Genomic DNA, 21,075 nt, shown 5'->3' with positions numbered 1-21,075 from the left:
TGATATAATTTTTTTTAGCTTTATTTCACCGCTCAGAATGAGGTTTCACAAGGAAGTGCGCTAACATGTATTTTAGAGCCAATGTACTACAAACCTAATTCTGGTTTTTTCATAGACCTATATAAACACTACTTACAACTACAAATATATACCCCCCCTCATCCTTTTATCCATCCTCCCTATGCTTAGACCCATTTGAACCCCAATTCTTCTGGTCTTAATATCTAAATTCTTTGCAAAAAAAAGCTGAATAAGTCCATACATACTGAGGCATAGAGAAGTTAAATGAGTTGCAATGAATCACAATTAGCATGTAGCAAGGCCAAGATTCAAACACAGATGAGATACTTGAAAGTATTCCCCAATTTGAATATGCTAAATCTACTGCCATTGAAAACCCTGTATATCCTGCAAGAACACTCTTTGTTTCCAGATTTTTGTTGCCATAAAGTAGCATCCATTGGAGAATGGCTAAAAAAAAAAATTATGGTAGGTGGATACAACAGAATATTATTACTGCACCATAAGAAATGATGAGCATGTCGAATTCAGAGAAACATGGAAAGACTTACATAAACTGATACAGAGTCAAGTTAGTAGAACTAGGGAAACAAACTACATAATAACTACAGTCATATAGACAGAAAAACAAATTAAAATGAATGATATATAATAGTATAAAGATCAACCTTGGACCCAGATTAGAGTTGAAAAAATGGGCTTTTCTTCTTCAATTGCAGAAATGAACCATGGATGTGAAATATTGCATATACCCTCAGATATAGTCAATATGGTGTTTGGTTTTGCTCAACTGCTTTTTTCCTTCTTTCTTTCTTTATTTTTTTTGGGGGGGAGGCAATTGGGGTTAAGTGACTTACCCAGGGTCACACAGCCAGTAAGTGTCAAGTGTCTGAGGCTGGATTTGAACTCAGGTCCTCCTGAATCCAGGGCCAGTACTCTATCCACTGCACCACCTAGCTGCCCCACTTCTTCATTTTTTAATTCTTTGTTACAAAGGGAAAATCAGTTACAAAAACTGCTAGGTAAGGGAAGAAGGACAGTCACTGAAATAAATGCAATATTAAATGGGAAATTTTAAAATCACAAGTTAGGGGTGTAATAGGCAAGACAAGATATATATTTGAATATGGACAATGTGAAAATTTGTTTTGCTTTAACTACGTATGATTATTAAGGGTTTGGATTTTTCTCTCTTTTTAATTAGGCATCAGAATGAAAGGGGGTTGGGAACAAATCAAATTAAGAGACTATTAAAGTTTAAACTGGCCAACTGGCTATCAGGATGGACATACCTAAGAAGTAAGGGGAGATTAAATTCTATAGCAGGAAAGTCAGTTAGGTGTGGCTACTACCTGAGATAGGAAATAGAGACAACTCCAGAGGTCAGGACTAACATTCCAAAAGACACCCCCCGCCCCGCCCCCCCCAACACACACACACACACACACACACACACTCTCTCTCTCTCTCTCTCTCTCTCTCTCTCTCTCTCTCTCTCTCTCTCTCTCTCTCTCTCTCTCTCTCAGGAATCTTTCCCCATACCACCATCTAAGGAAACTTTCCATAGTCAAGTAGTCACCCCATCCATCCTCTATAAAAGCTTTTGCCTTTCTTCTATTCAAGGAAAAATGTGGGGACAGCTAGGTGACGCAGAGAATAGAGCATTGGCCCTGGATTCAGGAGGACCTGAGTTCAAATCCAGCCTCAGACACTTGACACTTACTAGCTGTGTGACCCTGGGCAAGTCACTTAACCCCAATTGCCTCACCAAAAAAAAAACCCAGGAGAAATGTGTCTGAGAGAATCATGTTGTCTCTAAGCCATTTTCTCCCCTTGAGTCAAAGTCTTTTGACTTCCCTCTTGGTCACTTTCTCTAGCGTCCAAATAAAAGACTATTTTATTCTAATTGGATTGTATGAGAGAGTTGTAATTCTTTTTTGTTTTTTCTTTTTACAGGGCAAGGATGATTAAATGACTTGCCCAGAGTCACACAGCTAGTAAGTGTCAAGTGTTTGAGGTCGGATTTGAAATCAGGTCCTCCTGAATCCAGGGCCAGTGCTTTATCCACTGTGTCACCTAGCTATCCCCAAGAGTTGTAATTCTTTTTTTTTTTTTTTAGGTAATTGGGTTTAAGTGACTTGCCCAGGGTCATATAGCTAGTATATATTAAGTGTCTAAGGTCGAATTTGAACTCAGGTTCTCCTGAATCCAGGGCCGGTGCTCTATCCACTGTGCCACCTAGCTGCCCCAGTTGTAATTCTTTAAAGAGGAATACCTAAGGACCCCACCTAAAAAATACCATCGAATGAGAAACAAAGATGTTTTAAGCAACGTTTTATAAGCTTTTAAAACATGCTGTATTGATATCAATTGTTGTTATTATTAATGACCCTGATGAAGCAAGTCAAGAAATGAGAAATAAAGTACTAAAGCAGGACAGACACGAAGCTTTACGGTCAACTTTAATGGGAGTTTTTTAAAATAGTTATGGGGAAGCTAGGTGGCACAGTGGATAAAGCACTGGCCCTGGATTCAGGAGTACCTGAGTTCAAATCAGGCCTCAGACACTTGACACTTACTAGCTGTGTGACCCTGGGCAAGTCACTTAACCCCCATTGCCCCGAAAAAGAAAAAAATAGTTATTAGCCATCATTATTATTAATAGCTATTAGCTAGCTATTATATACTGAAGGAGGATGGACATACATGAAGCTCTGAGGCCAACCTTAATGAGAATTTTTTAAAAGACCCTCAGAAATTAAATGTTCAGAATTTGCCTCTAAATAACTATTCTTTAGAAATATGTATTCAAAATAAACAAATAAAAACAATCACTGTTTCATGTTTGCTTGAACCAACATTTTTTGTTTTTTTGTTTTGTATTTTTTGCGGGGCAATGGGGGTTAAGTGACTCACCCAGGGTCACACAGCCAGTAAGTGTCAAGTGTCTGAGGTCGGATTTGAACTCAGGAACTCCTGAATCCAGGGCCGGTGCTTTATACACTGCACCACCTAGCCACCCCTTTGAACCAACATTTTGAATAGAATGAGCTAATTTGTACTTAAAATCTCAACTTTCAAATGCTTAAATAAATTAGAAATCTCATCACCCAATTTCTTACTGCTGTATTAAATACAAAGGGCCAAACTGGCTATCAACCCCTGGCTATTGTTTACTCAGGCCTACTATCCACTCAAAAGTCAGAGCAGCAGTCTTGATCACTGAGAAATGTTCTGCTCAGAAGCAGCAACAGCGGGTAAGAATATCTGCACTTTGAAAAGCAGAAAACTTATGTTAAACAACATAAGCCTGACACCCAAAGTAACTTCAGACTCCATCCCAGCTACTAGCATTCCCAAACAGAAAAGAGCAAAGGAATGGTACGTTCCAATTACCAGGCTAATGCTACAATTGCTTTGTTACCTCTTTTTTCTTGGTTCATGCAGAGAAAAAAGGTAACAGATGCAAGGCCTAAATTACAGAAATCTGGAGCCTCCTCTTGTTATATGGAGGACTGGGTGGAGAGGACTACGAAAATTAAAAACAGCACCAAAGCCAATCCCAGAAACGAAACCCAACTCAGAAACCTCTATCCTTTATGTTAAAAGAGGCAGAGTTTTAGCTGAAGTGTAAATCCACCGACTGCCAGAAGGTACTTTCTAAATGACAAAGGCAACATGACAACCAGAAAATATAGACTGCAACGACTTCTAAAATCATTTCCTAAAGGTAAATCACAAGCTTTTGTTTGCCCTTTGCAGGGCTACCACTTTGATGCAGTTACTGGATGCTGGAACAGGTTTGTTTTGTTGCTGAATTCAGCACTCCCTAAGCTTCTGTGAAAACCACAGATTTACTGGTAGATACCCATGAAAAGCCAAGTCAACACAAAAGCAGAAATAAATTTTCCCATGGTGTTTCAAATATAATTGAATGAACCTGTCCTTTTCTACCTCCAAACTCTTATAGATATCAAAAGACAAATATGCGCATGCCTTCTTTGACATGATCCCCTTATTCACCCCTCCCCATTCCCTCTTTACTTGAAAAACTATCCCCTAAAGCAAGTGGCCCCCCACACTAGGTTTTCCCCAAAAAAAGTCTTTATCAATTTCAATGTAACTATAAATGTTGCAGTATTCTCATGTTTAAAATACTTTTTTCCAACTACTTTTTAATTTCTACTTCTACTACTTCTGCTGAGGTGTACCAAAGAATTACAAGACTCAGTGACTCAGTTTCCCAAGGTTTTTTTTGTAATACTGTGAGTGACCACATGGAGGTGTCTCTCAAATAGGGAAAGAGAAGACAGTTATATTTATAGTGTGGATAAATTGATTATCAGTCTCATTATAATAATCTCCCACTTAGGGAGGTACAGGGGAGGGCCTATCCTAATTTGGGGTTCCTGGGGGCTTAAGCCAACCTGTGAGGTGGGTGTCTTTTTCTGTGGAGGTGTGTTTTGGGGGTTTATTCATCATAAGGTGAACTGGGGACAAATTTGGCCTTTTCTGCGCATGTTACCTCAACTTGCCATGGTCAGAATGTCCCTGTGTTTTTCATTCTCAGGCCTAGTTTTTGGGTATTAACATTTATCAGTTAGAATTTCTATAACCTGTCTCTTTATTTTTTTTGTTGTAGTTAAGGTCTCTATAACTTGCCTCTTTATGTTTTTGTTATGAATGATGATTAATGGGAGTAATTAATAGGAGCCAGACCTCTGGGTACCAAGAATCTAGGCCCTGACTTTGATAAGGGCCCAAGTCTTTAAGTTATGCATTAATCCCTTTCAGAACTGGGATCTGAATCCTTGTTAGAGCTCAGATCTAAATCAGAGCTTGGATCGTAAGTTTGTCTGTTAACCCCTTCTTTACCTCCTATGCCACTACTACCACTACTACCACGACTACCATCACCACCACCACCACCACCACCACCACCACCACCACCACTACTACTACTTCTTTAAGGTTATAAAGTCTTTATTTCCCTCCCTCCTCTATTCTCTCTTTTATCTAGTCAAAATGTCCTTGGACTCAAAATCTACAGAAGTGGGAGGAACACTTAAAAAGTATTAGGGTCATCAGACTTTTTGTGTGCCCACGGAGGAGGTAAAGGCCACAACTCGAGGACATTTACTTAATGGTTACATAGGAAAAGACATTTAAATCTAGCCACCATTTTATAAAAAATGACTAAATACCTATTTTGTGTAGCAGACTGTGCTGAACATGCTGTGAAGGAAGCCCAAGGAGCTTATAATACATTGGACAGGGTTAAGGGAAATACACAAACAGCTGTAATATAGGCAGGATGTGGTAATTGGGTTAAGTGTCAGTGATAAAAATGTTATTGATGGACTTCAGAGGAAAGAGATTATTATATTTAGGAGGGAAAGACAGAGAAAGCTTTATGAAGGTGTCTAAGTCAAGACGATGCATCTATGCATCGAAAAGATTTCAACAGGAAGAGATGTAGGTAGCAGTGCATAGTGATGGACTTGGATACCAAAAGACATGAATTTGACTCCTGCCTCACACTTACATGACCCTGGGCAAGTCACTTAACCTCTAAGTCACAGCTTCCCCCACTTTAAAATGAGAATGATAATAGCACCTATACCACAAGGTTGTTGCACAAATATAAAGTGCTTTTTTGAAACTTAAAGCAATATATAAAGACTAGTCATTAGGCAGTGAGGGGGTGGTAAGGAGAGGGAATGATGGCTAGAAGAGGGAACATTAAAATGTGAAAGCAGAAAGTATTGAGTATGCTTACAGAAGACCAAGCAGTGCAGCTTGACTGAGATATAGTTAGTTTGTGTAGTCGGGTGATAAGAAGGGGTAAGCAGGTTGGGGGCATTGAATGCTGCACTGAATTTGGTTTTCATTTAATTGGCAATGGTGAACCATTTAAAGTTTGGGAGGAAGTCAATAAAATTATCTGATCTTATAATTTAAAAAGGTCACCCTGGTAATGGTGGATGGGACAGACTGAAGAGGAGGAGGACTGATGGGAGGAAGTCTGGTTAGGATATTGCAAAAATGCAACCAAGAGGCAATGAAGCCTTGAACTGTAGTGGTGCCCATGAGAATAGGAAAAAGTACAAATACATTAGCTCAGGGGTTCCTAATCATTTGGAGGGTCATGATGACTTTGTCAGCCGTGTTTTATTATTTGTTATATTTATTACAAATTACATTTGTCAGGCATGTTATATAGTTATTATAAAATAAATTGCAAAAGATCACAAAGGAAACCAATTATATTTAAAGCCATTGAAATATTTTTCAAAAGACAAACAAAAAAACAAAAAAAAAAACCCCAAGCTTGAGGATCCCAGGCAAAGAATGCAATGCCTCAGTCAGAAAGAGATACTGGAGGTAGAAGTGATATTCTGGACTTCAAATCTAAAGTTCCTTCCACAACACCAGTGGTATAATTATATATCACAGGTTTAATATCTTGGACATTCATTAACTAGCATTTTATCAAGGAGCTGATGGGGGGTCAAAAAGGTTTCTCTTCTCAAGACACTCACAACAGACAAAGAAAGCCTTGTACCAGCAGTTACTTACTTCCTGAGTTGAGCCACTTCCTTTTTAAAACACATCCTTATCTTCATCAATGTGTTTTATGAAATTAGCAAGACAGATCTATTGCAAAATCTGCTTTTAAACAGAAGATTCTGACATGATCTCAGTAATACAGAATCAGGCTCTTGTATTCATTATCGCTATTACAGAGGATACTCTATTTTACTAACTTTAATTTCCATGAAAAAACTCCCAGTCACACCCACATTTTGTGAGGGTAAGATAGTATCAAAAAAAAAAAAAAGCCCCAAAACTGAATACAAATCTTTCGTGATTCCTGTCCATCTAAGAGTTAACACACACACACACACACACACACACACACACACACACACACACACAACCGACTCTCAGCTGAGAGACTGTCTTCTTGGATTTGTCAATTTACTGAGGTGTCAGAGTCATCAAAGCTCAGAAAACTAGAGATAAATTAAAGATGAAATTACTTATCAAATTACACACCATTTTTGGAAAGAGAACTTTTCAGTGATCACTGCCTTGATGTTAACTATCATGAAATTGTTCAAATTACATTTTTAAAAAGTTTCTGACTGGCATGTGAATTCACTGCTAGTAAAGCTGGGAATTGGGTCAGACAATTCTAGAAGGGCTTGTAACTATACAAGAGAGATTACTGATTCATTCCTACCTTTTGACTCAGGAATTCCTCTCCTGGGAAGATATCCCAAGGGAGAAAAACCCACATGTATCAAAATGTCCATAGCAACATTGTTTGTAGTAACAAAAAAAGAAACAGGAAACAAAATCCAAGTTCAAAGTAGCTAAACAAAATTATTGTTTATAGATAAAGTAGAATGGGGCAGCCAAGTGGCACAGTGCTAGGAGGCCTAGAGTGAGGAAGACTCATCTACCTGAGTTCAAATCTGGCCTCAGACACTCACTAACTGTGTGACTGGGGGCAAGTCACTTAACCCTGTTTGCCTCAGTTTCCTCATCTATAAAATGAGCTGGAGAAGGAAATGGCAAACCAGTTCAAGACCTTTGCCAAGAAAACCCCAAATGGATCCATGAAGAGTTGGAAACAACTGAAACAAAACCAACACAAAATTGAGTAGAATATTACTTCACTAAAAGAATCACAGATGTAGAGCAAGAAGGGACCTTAGCATCTCCTGAGTCCAATTCCCTCATTTTATGATGAAGGTACTGAAGCTGAGAGGTCCCATGGCTAGTGTTCATCTCACCTGGCCTACTCCTTAGGACTTCTCCATCTTGCTCCCATGAACCTTGTCATCCTGCAAGATCACATCAACTTTAACACCCATATCTCAACAGTACTCTCTGCCCCTGAGGAAGTCCTCTGGACTTTGATCAAATAAAACATTCAGTATTCAGTTTAGTGACATGCTGCCCAAGTTAATCACTCCTCCTTCCCATTAAATCAACCATCTGTTTTTTGAAGGGAATGTACTCTGTAAAAGGGTTTCTTCAGGCATTTGGGGCATAAATTTGTGGCAAAACAAAATGTACCAATAAATTTGAAAAAAAATAATCTATTTGAAAGTTTCTCATTTAAAACATTAGCGGAAGCAGCTAGGTGGTGCAGTGGATAAAGCACTGGCCCTGGATTCAGGAGGTCCTGAGTTCAAATCTGGCCTCAGAAACTTGACACATACTAGCTCTGTGACCCTGGACAAGTCACTTAACCCTCATTGCCCTGCCCCCCCACAAAAAAAAGGCACTAGCACCATCGCAAGGTTCATTTACTAGTAGACAACTTCACAAACAACACACAAGCATAAAGTGTCATAAAATATTTATTTCTGTCAGAATAACCGACAGCTTTCTAAAGAGATATTTTTGGTTTCTGTTTATAACAAGCATTTCTCCTTCTAAAATCCATTCAAAATACTTCAACTCTGAGGTAAATTACAAACTTAAAAATATATATATATATATCCACCCCCGAGTTTTCATTATTAAGCAAAAAAAAAAGGTTTTAATTTCTTAAGCAGGATAAATAAAAATTATTCTCTCTTGTGCTAATTTGGTGAACATAAATGCATTTTATACAGCAGAGGAATCTAGTGACTTATTGGCAAAATTAAAGTGAAGACAATACATGTACAAATTCTGTTCCAACACAACACTGCCTTTCTCACATCTCCTTTTTACAATTACCAACACTCTTCTGGCAAAGATAGGGTATTTTTTTTAATGGCCTTGACAGCAGAGGTTTCAGATCTCAAACACTCTGGGGCGGGTATTAGTCTGAATCTTCATCATCAAGATAATCTTCTGCATTGCTTAACGTCCGAATCACGTCTAAAAGAAGAAACAAAGCAACCAAATGTTAACCCCCTTTAACATTTACAAAGCACTTCAAGTCAATAGCTCAGGTTATTTATTGCTTACTGAGTGAAGAGGTGAGGGGTCAGGGAGAGACGCTTAACTAAAAAGCAAAAGAACACACAGTAACTGCATATCCAAGGGTCAACAAGGATGAACCCAATCATGTCCTCAGATTCCCTTCTTTGGTTCTGTCCTCAAATTCAACATCCAGATCTTAAGAAACAGCTCCCCAAATGTACAGTTTGTTACATTTTGGGGGCATGTTTCTGAGGGACATGCAGAAAAGGAAAGATCATTTAATACTCCATCTCTTACAAGGTACACACAACCTACATGTATCTCTGCAAAGCATGAGGAGTGGGTCAGTCATATTGAGCAATTGTGCTCCCTCAACTGCAGGTTTCAATCACCCCCCATCATGGACAAATCTATGATTACTCCTCTCCCTCACCTGTTTGATCCATTACCTAGTGGCAAGAGAAACCAAAGTTCTCCACAAACTTAAATCCAACAGAACATAAGTGCTGAGGGCAGAGACTGGTTAGCTTTTGTCCTGATGTCCCAAGCTGCAAGTATAGTGCCTGGAACATAGCAGGCTTTTACAAAGTGCTTGTTGATTTGCTGATCATGTCAAAGACAGGCACACAAGGAGAGAGTGAGATAAGAACTGAATGAATATAAGCTTGCTTCATTTAAGTTACAGAAGCTGCAGCATAGCTAGATGGTACAGTAGATAGGGGGGCTAGGCCTGGAGTCAGAAGACAAGTTGAAATCTGGCCTCAGATACTTATTAGCTGGGTGACCTTGTGCAAGTCACTTAATCAGTTTGCCTCTGCTTCCTCCCTTGTAGAATTGGAATAATAATAGCACCTCCTTCCCAGGATTGTTGTGAGGATCAAATGAGATAATAACAGTACCTGGCACAAAGTAGACATCTAATAAATGTTTGTTTCTTCCTTTTTCTTGGAAAAAAAAAGTCTACTAGCCTAAGAGTAGCTACTCTTAGAAGCTACTCATCAGAAGCATTTATGCAATGGTTTAAGGATATTTGAGCCTTACATCAATCACGTTAAATAGGTGCTATATAATTATCGCCATTTTAAAGATGAGGAAACTGAGAACTAGAGAGGTTAAGTGAATTGGTCAAGGTCACACATCTAGCAAGTGTGTGAGGCAACATTCAAACTTGGGTCGTCCTGATGCCAAGTCCTGTGCTTGCAGCCACCTGGTCTGTCCAAGGCAATGGAGAAGTGGAAAGGGTAAACAAAAAAAGAGAGATTCAAAGGGAAGTGCCCAATGCCCCCACTAAAGACCAGTATTCCCTTGGACAAGGCTAAAAAGAAAAAGGGGGTGGGGGGTGGTCTTCATCTAGCTCAGCCAACCTTTTTATTCCAATTTCTTCACAGGCAGAATTTTAAAGGGGGGTACTAGTGAAGACTTTTGTTAGGCCAATGTGACAGGGAACGGAGAGAAGCAGAAAGGCAGATGGGGGAGTGAAAGTCACAAGAGGGATAGGTCCTAGAACAGGTTTTCAAGTTTACTTCGAGTCTATAGCTCATTGTGTAAACACACAAATACCCTTTGGGCAGTCTCTACCTATCTCTCAATAGTAACCTCAATTTTCTAAACTGCTAACAACATGGATAGGACATAAACAACAAGAACTACATGCTCTTCAAAGCCAAGACAATTCTCCAGGCTTCCTTTTTTTGTCTCACCATTCCACTCGGGGAAAATGTCTTCCCTGAGGCCCTAGCTGGTGACTCCTTAATGGGGATCACTATTTTAGGATAGAAGGACCCCAGAGATGCCTCAATTCACTCACATTTCTCTTCCCCCCACCCTTCTCCCTTTTATATACCTTCATGTATTGGAATGCAAGCTCAATGAGGGTAGGGACCGTCTTGTTGGCTTGAGTTTCTATCCCCAGCACTTAGTTGGCATGGAGTAAAAACTTAGATGCTTTATCTCAAGGTGCAGCTAGGTGGCACAGTGGATAGATCACTGGCCCTGAAATCAGGAGAATCTGAGTTCAAATTCAGCCTCAGACCTGTGTGATCTTCTATCAACAATAACAACCACCTCTTCATATATGATCAAATGGGGTTATCACTTTGGGGCTCTTTTGGAAGCCCCATTCACCATGCTGTTGGTACTGGGGAGTGAGTGAGCATTCAGGGAGGCAGCCAGTAGGGCAGATGAAATGAATACAACAAGAAAATTTTAATGTAAAAATAAGTGGCTCAGGCAGCTTCTGCTGAAATGCAATCAGTCCAAGATCCACCATCACCACAGAGGAGTTCTTTCTTTTGTTTATTTTCTTCCTTTTCTATATTCTCTCTTCACTACCCTAAGCCAGAATACATTTTGCCTTTTTTCTTGTCCCCCTCCAATGTTCCCTATACATTTTAATTGAATAATCAATCAATAAACATTTATTAAATGCATACTATGTGCCAGGCACTGTGAAAAACACAAGAGGCCAAAGATAGTCCCTATCCTCAAGAAACTTACAATCTAATGGGTGAGACTACAGAAAGAGAGACAGAGACACAGAGAGAGAGAGAGAGAGAGAGCATGCTATATAAAGGATAAATAGGAAATAATAAAAAGAGGGAAGGCACTAGAATTAACAGAGGCTGGGAAAAAGTGGGATTTTAGAGGGCAGCTAGGTGGCACAATGGATAAAGCACAGGCCCTGGATTCAGGAGGACCTGTGTTCAAATCCAGCATCAGACGCTTGATACTTACTAGTTGTGTGACCCTGGGCAAGTCACTTAACCCTCATTGCCCCACAAAACAACAACAACAACAACAACAACAAAGAAAATTGAAGGAAAGCAGGGAGGTCAGTAGTCAAAGAAGAGGAAGAGCATTCCAAGCATGAGGAGCAGCCAGAAAAAAATGCCTGGAGCCCAGAGACGGAGTCTTTTAATGGGTCAGGAGGCTGGTGTCACTGGATAGAAGAGTATGTGTGAGTAAGGTGTAAGAAGATTTGAAAGGTACAAGAGGGATAGATTACAAAGGGCTTTGGAAGGCAAACAGAGCAAGTGGAGGGGTAAGGGTGAGGAGAGAATGGCCCTGAAAACTTGGCTGCCACCTATACCCCTCAGAGATGGCCTTGTGATGACTGTTCATATAATTACCAAGAAAAGTATGCAAACTTTCTACCCCATTATCATCTCTTAAGTCTCTGAGACACTAAATGAAGCTCCCCAAGGTAGAGGAGGAGGTGACAGGATTCTGAACCACCTTTAAGTTGATACCCAAAGGGAACCAGGAAATAAAATGTAAAAGTTGTTTTCTGCTTCAACATAGTATTATTTGGGGGCAGCTAGGTGGCGTAGTGGATAGCACACCGGCCCTGGAGTCAGGAGTACCTGAGTTCAAATCCGGCCTCAAACACTTGAACACTTACTAGCTGTGTGACCCTGGGGGCAAGTCACTTAACCCCAATTGCCTCACTTAAAAAAACAAAAACATAGTATTATTTGTGGGAGGCAAAAGATCCCACGATTATGTGGGATTTCTCATTTCTCATCTGCACCTTTGTATTGGCCATCCCCGATGCTTGGCCTGCACTCTCTTCTCACTTCTGCTCCACAGAACCCTTCTCTTTTTTCAAGATGCAGCTGAAGCAGCATTTTGTTTCTATGAGAAGATTTCCCTCATCTTCTCATGGGCCAGGATATTCTTTTTCAAACTACCTGGTATTGTTGTTTTAGTCATACCCAACTCTTTGTGACCCCATTTGGGGTTTTCTTGGCAAAGATACTGGAGTGGTTTGAAGCTCATTTTACAGATGAGGAAACTGAGGCTAACAGGGTTAAGTGATTTGCCCATCCATGGTCACAAAGCTGTCTGAGGCCAAATTTGAACTCTGATCTTCCTGACTCCAGGCCTGGAGCTCTATCCACTGTATTACCTCACAGTATTAAACTATTTTGTATTTATTCTACATATACTTACATTTGTCCTTGTTGCCTCCTCTCCCCTATTAGAATGTAAGCTCCTTGTGAACTTCTGTTTATAACATTTGTATTCTCAATAAATGCTTGTTGGTTAAGGGAGAATCATTCCACAGCACTAAGCCTTCTCCACCTTTTTTGCCATTTCAGGCTTTGTAGGAAGGAGGAAAGAGAGGATTACATGAAATGGAAGTGAGGCTAGGAGTGGTACTTGAGTGCCTCGAACACATAGACAAGTGGGAGAGGAGAATTAAAAACACAAAAGAAAAGACACGCTGTGAACTTCTACCACCACCACCCCTACCCCTGCTTTCAAGAACTAAAGTAAGTGTGAAGTTAGTGGTGACCCATGGAAAAGACTCCATCGTGACTGGGTCTGAATGCTGGTTTCACATTGAAAGCCAAATATTCAGGGGGATTATCCACAGAGAAACAGTGACCTGAATTCAGGCAGTGCTAAAACCACCAAGCAAGCTCTTTTCACAATTGTTAAAACTTGCTCTCAAAACCCAAAAGAGATTCGTCCTTTAACAGATGTACATAGACATTATGAAATTCATTTAGAGACCAATCAATAGTCTCTTTAAAGATATAAATAGGACCTAAGCAAGGGTGGTGGTGGTGGGGGGAGAGTATTTCCACTGATACAGTTTTGAGCTGCTAGAAAAAAAATCAGAGACCTAGGAATAAATTTTGAGACTGTTCTATTTAAAAAAAAAAAAACAACTTGCTGGCTGTTTTACTAAGCAGTATGTTTTTTTAAAGAATAGATCTAGTTATAAATAAGTATCTGTAGCAAGGGATAGGAAATACTATCTGACCCTGAGGAGACCTAAGATAAAAGCCTGAGTATGGGCAGGTGAGAGATTACTGGGAAAACCAACATTACCCAAACAGTAAATGAGGGGATTGAAAGGAGAAGTGAAATTAATCATAAAAAGCTGTGTTTCATTAGAGCACTCAATTAAACTGTGATTTTTTTTTAAAACGCTGCTAGGGTTCCTACTCCTGGTAGAGAAAAACAATCAATCTTAAGAAGCCACTAAAACACCTCGTATGGAAAATAGTCTAACCTTTAAAGTTTGCAAAGAAGGTGGAGAGGAAAGAAATAATAAACTTAAGTACCTGTTCCTTGCTTCTTCTTAAGCAGAGCAGCACAGGCAGCATTGGTTGCCATGTCCAGAGCCAGCTTCTTCTCATTATTTCTCAAGTCTGTCCTAGCACCTTTTATACCAAAAGACATGAGTCATTTTTGGGGCGAAGAACATCCATAACCTTAGCAAATCCATTCCACCACCACCCTCCCCTATGAAAGCCTAAGGGAAAAGGCAGAATCTCATCTTTGCCTCCCATCCTAACAAATGACCACCTTTGGCAAAGGCAAGCAAGAAGGAGAAGCATTATGGAACACAGAACTAAAAGTGTCCTTACAGGTCATTTAGTCCAACTTTCCTCATTTTACAGATGGAGAAACTGAGGCCTAGTGATGGGAAATTACTTGTCCAAGGTCACATAGGTAAAAAGGGGGGAAAGTAGTTTTGGCTTAGGAGGATTTGGGGGGGGGCGGGATTCGGTAATAAACCAACATAAACAACAGGCAGAGGTTGTAATAAGCATATCTGACACCTTCGATTAAGGAGTTTGTTGCTGTAAATGTTATCATTATAGTTATCTGGGGATAGAGATAGGGACCAGACTTGTTATTTCACTCATATAGGGAACTTCTAAGTGAGGAAATTCCCTCTACCACAGCAGATAGAACCTTTCTCTGCAACCTCGGCCTTACAGATCTGGGAGGGGCAGCTAAGTGGATAAAGCCCTGGGCCTGGAGTCATGAAGACCTGAGTTCAAATCCAGCCTCAGACACTTACTAGGTATGTGACCCTGGGCAAGTCACACAACCCTCTTTGCCTCAGATTCCTCATCTGTAAAATGAGCTGGAGAAAGAAATGGCAGACCACTCCAGCATCTTTGCCAAGAAAGCCCCAAATGGGGTCATAGAGAATAAAGACACAACCGAACAACAACAGTGAGAAGTTAAGTGACTTGCCCAGGATCATACAACCAGTATGTGTCTGAGGTACAACCTGTTTCAAGGCCAGCTCTCTATCCACTACATTATGAAGCTTCTTACAATCTGTTACTACCCCATCCCAGTAAATCTCACATTATCAGATACATTAAAATATTATTATTGTCATTAATAACAATAATGTAGCACTTTAAGGTTTGCAAAGGACTTTACAAATATTATCTAATTAGATCCTCACAACAACCTGGGAAGTAGATACTAATATTATCTCCATTTTTACAGGTGAGGAAACTGAGACAGCCATTAAACGACGTGCCAAGCTAGAAAGTATCTGAGGCTATATTTGAACTCGGGTCTTCCCTGACTTCAGGCCCAGCGCTCTATCTACTGTGCTACCTAATTACTAATTAGCTTTACAGTATGACATCAATCTCAAGGCACCAATATGTATCAGAACGAGAGTGTTAGGATTAACTAAAAGATGCCCTTTTCCCTTTCCCTTCAAGATGTTCACTGAGAGAGTAAAGGTCAGGAGGATGAAGAGTGGATTTGATGGAATGACACTTTACATCTAGAGAGAGGGTTTCTCTCAGATTGAACTATACAACAAAAATCCAGATGTGATTTGTTGTTCCATGTAATGCTACTGTCTAAAATAACTTATGCGATTTACTCTTCTCCTCCTCTTTAAAAAACAAAATAAAACATAGAAAAAAGTTACACTTAAAGGCCAAAAAAAAAATTTTCGAGCCAGACAAAACAGTACATTTTAAGGAACCAGAAAATAAAAATCTCTTGGGCATCATCTTTTTCTCCTGGGCAGTTCCTAGCCTATCTACAGTTGAATTTAAGTTCTGTTTCCTTCTATTTTTATTCACTTCTGCTTTATATCAGATTTTCTCCTAAGGTACTGAGTAATACAGATTCTACATATCCAAAATGGAACTCATTGTCTTCCCCCAAACACTATTCCTCCCTCTCAACTTCTCTATTTCTGTTTAGGACACTATCATCCTTCCAATCCAGTCTATTTACTGTTCCCCAAACCCACCTTACCACCTCCTGTTCTGTGGCTCTGTGAAGGTTGCCCTCCCCCCCACCTCTTTTGCTTTAAATCCTGGCTTTTTTTTAAGACCCAGCACCTGTACTACCATCTATAAAGAAGTTTTCCCCATACCCTGAGGTGTTAGTACTCACCTTCTTCAAATAACTGTTCAAAGACTTATCTATTTATATACTTTACCCACCCCCACCCCCCACATAGATACAATTCGAGGAGAGGTATTCATATCCCAGCATCTCAGACAAAATCTTATATGATCCTAAGATAAAGACTGTGAGCTGGAAGGGAACTTAGAGGTCATTGGTCCAATCCCTCATTTTACAGAGGGGGTTCAGGGAGGTTAAATAACTCACCCAGGGTCACACAGCTAGTAAGGGTCTGAAGTAAGAATTAAACCCAGGTATTCCTGACTCCAAATCTAATCCTCCATCCACTACACTCTAATCTAAGAGAGGCATGTAATAATTACTTTAATTCATGTGGTATTGGATTCAGACACCAATGAAACAGACTCAGTGAAACAGATAGTGCTACAGAAGAGAAGTCTAGAAGGACGAGCAGGGCAGCTTTGAAAATAACAGTGAATTTACCATAGACTCAAAAAGGAAAAAAAAAAAGCTACACATAATTGAGATGCAGAGTTTCACATATAATCCTCTTTTTTTTTTTTTAGTGAGGCAATTAGGGTTAAGTGACTTGCCCAGGGTCACACAGCTAGTAAGTGTTAAGTGTCTGAGGCCGAATTTGAACTCCTGACTCCAGGGCCCGTGCTCTATCCACTGCGCCATCTAGCTGCCCCTGTAATCCTCTTTTTTATTCTTTTTGTGTGTGCGTGTGTTCTACTATGTATATGGAAATGCCAATTTTGGTTATGTTTTGTTCAAGTTTTTGTTTATTTGTTTTTTTAATAGGAAAAAAGAATCAAGTGAATGCTAAACTCAACTTTAAATTTACCTTTTGCCAGAAGCATCTCTACAATGTCAGCATAACCCTTCCAGGAGGCAGCATGCAAAGCTGTGTCCCCCAACTTATTCTATGGAAGTAAGAAGGAAAACAAATCTCTTCAAAATATAAGAAAGAAAAATTCCAAGACAATAACACAATTAGACTTAAAAGGCACATAGTTTACTAAAAAGAGATAGGTTTAAAAGGAAGAGCTATGGTACAAACTTCCTCACCTGTTGATTAAGCTCAATATTTGGTTGGGTAAATAACACCTCCACTACATCTGAAATAAAAATTTAAGAACCACATTTTAAAAGGAAACCAGACAAAATAAACCACAAAATAAAACGAGAAGTCAAAAACAGAATTTACCAGTTTACCAGTTAAAGAAAATCCATGTCATTAAAGTGCTTTGAGATTAGTCTTAACAGAGAAAAACTGTGAATAGTGAGAAAAATGTTTTATCAATGTTACAGAGTCATCTGGGTTTCTGTAGCTTGTACCATTGTGATTTTTTTACTTCTAAACTGAATTTTCACAATCTTGTCCCTAAGAATTTTTTTTTTCTTCTAGGTTTCTCAGCTTATATCTATACCCACATGTAGTAGTATCTGTGTTACAGTAAGCTATGCATTACTTTGGGCATGTTTGCAAAACTCTTTTGTTGGATAATTTGAGGGGACCCAACCTTTCCTGTTTTGTAAAACTGACTGTCCCAGGCTAAGTACATCTTCCATAGCATGGATGAGCATCATACCTTTGTGACCTCCATGACAAGCCCAGTACAGAGCAGTGCTTCCAGCTTTGTCTAAGCCATTGACGCCAACTCTGTTATCCAAGCATTCTCTCAACCAGCTCAAGTTGCCTGAAATGATGGTAAAATGCAAATCAAGGAGAAGTTTGGTTTCATTTTAAAATCACTACCTTTTTATACAGATTTCAGTTGGAATGGATTCATCTACAAGGCCCAAATAATCACCTTTCTAATAATTCTATCACTATGGAGTGTTGGGTTTTTTTTCGTTCTTTTCAGTCATGTCCAGCTCTTTGTGACCTCATTTGGGGTTTTCTTGGCAAAGATACTGGAGTGGTTATGCCATTTCCTTCTCCAGCTCATTTTGCAGATGAGGAACTGAGGCAAGCAGGGTTAAGTAACTTGCCAGAGATCACACAGCTAGTAAGTGTCCAAGGCCAGATTTAAAGTCAGGAAGATGAGTCTTTTTATATTTTGTCAATTAAAGTCATTTGTTTTAATGGTATGTTTATAAGAAAAATTGGTACAAAGGCTCTATTAAGTGTGTTCCTCCCTTCTAAATAAATAATCCTTTCCCATGGAGCGTAATTATAAAAACAAAAGTAGAGACCAAAAGGAAACAACAAATTCCGGACCTGTGCCATTATCAGCTCTTATTGGAGAAGTAGTAACTGACCACCCAAAGTTATAGGCCTGACAGTGTTTAACCAAAATAATAAATTCTAAACATTCAGAATAATGCCTTTAGTGAATAATTTGTACAGCCTAAAAAATACCAACTTATTCATAATTCTAAATTCACTGTCAGCCATAAGCCTGAAGTTATCTGAGGCCATATTTGAACTCAGGTCCTCCTGAATTCAGGGCTGGTGCTCTATCCACTGTGCCACCTAGCTGCCCCCTACATTACAGCAATTTAAAGAAATTTATGTAAATTAGCCCTCCAGAGAGCTTCCTCAAACCTAACCAAGTCATACCCACCTCTTTTGGCAGCTTCATGAAGTGGGTTATCAATGGACTCTGCTTGTTCAGCCACTAAAGTGAAAAGGAGAAAAATTGAAACCCCAAATCAACAAACAATGCCAACTGGCACAAATGCCAAGCCTGTTAAATACAGCCTTTGGTCTACTGAAACCTAGATGGTTCCCCATCTAAAAAGTCACAGTCATCAGTCCTATGTTTTCCTTCCCATTTTACTTATATAGCCAAAAGGAAAGAGAACAAAACATCTCCCAGATACTTCCCTTCCCTAAAAGCAAGTTAATCCCTGTTTAGTGAAATCAACCCAAGTGAAAAGGTAATTAATTAGGAGGGGGAAAAGAGGTATGCCACAAATCTGCTCTTTCAAGCTTCTTCTAACAATAAAAAAAGAAGTTAAACATCCAATGCCTGTAATGCATCTTGTTTTGTTGGGGGGGGGGGTTTGGGTTTTTTTGGTGGAGGATGCGGGCAATGATTTGGTGCATTTTTAACGTCTGTCACATCTAAAGTAGAAAGAACACTGAATTTGAGGTACAGTCTAGTTTCTTTTTTTTTCTTTTTGTTTTTAGTGAGGCAATTGGGGTTAAGTGACTTGCCCAGGGTCACACAGCTAGTAAGTGTTAAGTGTCTGAAGCCGGATTTGAACTCAGGTACTCCTGACTCCAGGGCCAGTGCTCTATCCACTGTGTCATCTAGCTGCCCCTACAGTCTAGTTTCAATCTCAGCTCTTGCTACTGCTTTCACAAATCACTTAAGACTTTCTGAACCTCAGTTTCCTCATATGTAAAAGGAGGAAGTTGAACTTAATGATCTCTAAAGTACTTTCTACCACTATTGTGAAGGTGTTTGAATATGAGCATTTATTTCCCCATTAATGAGTTATTTTCACTAAAGAAAGAAATCTTTCCCATAGGCATTAATAAAAGCCATGGTAACAATTAGTATGGGGAAAATGGAATCCTATTTTCTCATCTCTAAGAACAGCAGTTTCATCTCTCAGAGGAAAATCTGTTCATTGCTCTCAGGAAGCTAGTAAAAGCAACAATCCAAATACCCTCTCTGATAAGAGGTTGTGATCTGTTAAAAATGTTCTTTCAGCCACAGGCGATCCAACACTGGGGCTGGGCTTAACTACCACACAAAGACTAAATGGAGACCCACAATTTATAGGGAGTGGGAAGTTACAGTATGTGGTATTTTTAGGGGCTAGGAGATGGAACGGGAGAAGGAAACTTGTTACATTTTTCTAGAGGACCCAAATAATTTATTTCTTAACCAGGAAGCACTGGCCAGCAGGGAGAACAGAAGAAATGATTCATACCTAATCTCGTTTATGGAACCCTCCAAACTGGTCACACCTTTGTTCCAGTTTTGCCAATAACTCCCATAAACCTTTTTCCCTCCCCTTTTCCATTGTCTCCCCGCCCTTGATCATTCAGTAGCCATGTGCAAATCTCCTCAGTTCTAGGTGGAGATTCTTGTAAATCTAGGTTCTTGTAAAAGTTTTTCCACTTTAATCTATATGTCCTTTTTCTTTTACATCACTTGCGTGTGGGGACCATGTGTCTGATTCCCTAAGTCACCACAAGCCATTACCCAGTTGTGGAAGTAAGGACAAAGAAATGGCACTTAAACAGACATTTTACGTACTTTATCTCATTTGACCTCGCAACAACTCTGTTAGGTAGATCCTAGGTCAACTTTGGTCCAAATCTAGCCCTCTTGCTACTGTCCCACATTGCTTCTTCTTCTTCTTCTTTTTTTGGCGGGGCAATGAGGGTTAAGTGACTTGCCCAGGGTCACAAAGCTAGTAAGTGTCAAGTGTCTGAGGCGGGACTTGAACTCAGCTTCTCCTGATTCCAGGGTCAATGATCTATCCACTGTGCCACCTAGCTGCCCCCACATTGCTTCTTGAGGTAGTGATAGAATGTCACTTTGTAAAAAGCACTGTAAGAACAGGTTCTCCTTCCACAGATATCAGGCCACACAAACTAAGAAACAGTCAGTAGTGTTGCTATTTGACTCAGCAACAGGAAGATTCAGGACTCCACATGTAAAGACGGCAGAGATGGTCAAGAGATACTCTGTTCCCTATTCCATTTCAAGACTTTTGCCCAAGGAACAAGCCCATTTGGACCACTTTAGGGTGAGATTTGACAACCCCATCCTCCACTTTGGAAGGTAGCCATAAGGAGTAAAGAATATTCTACCCAACTAATTCCTCAGTTATCACAGCCAGGAAGGGGGCCCAGAAAACTAAGTAATTAAAAAGGAAGTTGAAATAATTATTCTGATAACTGAAGCATAAACAGTCACAAAATTTACCATAGTTGCTTGGAATAAGTCCAGTCCTGCCCTTTGAAGTCCCTTTCCACCAGTTGGTATCACTCTGAGGGGAAGG

The 21,075-nt window shown here is 39.7% G+C and overlaps 1 protein-coding gene across 2 annotated transcripts in view; it reads right to left on the bottom strand.

Annotated features, from left to right (window-relative positions):
• Nucleotides 1–8,378: 8,378 nt before the first annotated feature.
• OSTF1 (osteoclast stimulating factor 1) overlaps nucleotides 8,379–21,075 on the bottom strand; it is an 83,952-nt gene continuing 71,255 nt past the window's right edge. For both annotated transcript variants that reach the window (XM_043975984.1, XM_043975983.1), the window contains exons 4-10: nucleotides 21,000–21,063; nucleotides 18,675–18,728; nucleotides 17,697–17,804; nucleotides 17,173–17,222; nucleotides 16,949–17,027; nucleotides 14,025–14,123; nucleotides 8,379–8,904 (exon numbers count right to left, since the gene is read on the bottom strand). In XM_043975984.1, coding sequence (XP_043831919.1) covers nucleotides 8,846–8,904; nucleotides 14,025–14,123; nucleotides 16,949–17,027; nucleotides 17,173–17,222; nucleotides 17,697–17,804; nucleotides 18,675–18,728; nucleotides 21,000–21,063 — 513 coding nt within the window. In that variant the 3' untranslated portion in view covers nucleotides 8,379–8,845. The remainder of the gene's footprint in view (nucleotides 8,905–14,024; nucleotides 14,124–16,948; nucleotides 17,028–17,172; nucleotides 17,223–17,696; nucleotides 17,805–18,674; nucleotides 18,729–20,999; nucleotides 21,064–21,075) is intronic.

This window comes from Dromiciops gliroides, chromosome 1, assembly GCF_019393635.1.
Source record: "Dromiciops gliroides isolate mDroGli1 chromosome 1, mDroGli1.pri, whole genome shotgun sequence".
Lineage (NCBI taxonomy): Eukaryota > Metazoa > Chordata > Mammalia > Microbiotheria > Microbiotheriidae > Dromiciops > Dromiciops gliroides.
This window is presented reverse-complemented; position numbering and strand designations above follow the sequence as displayed.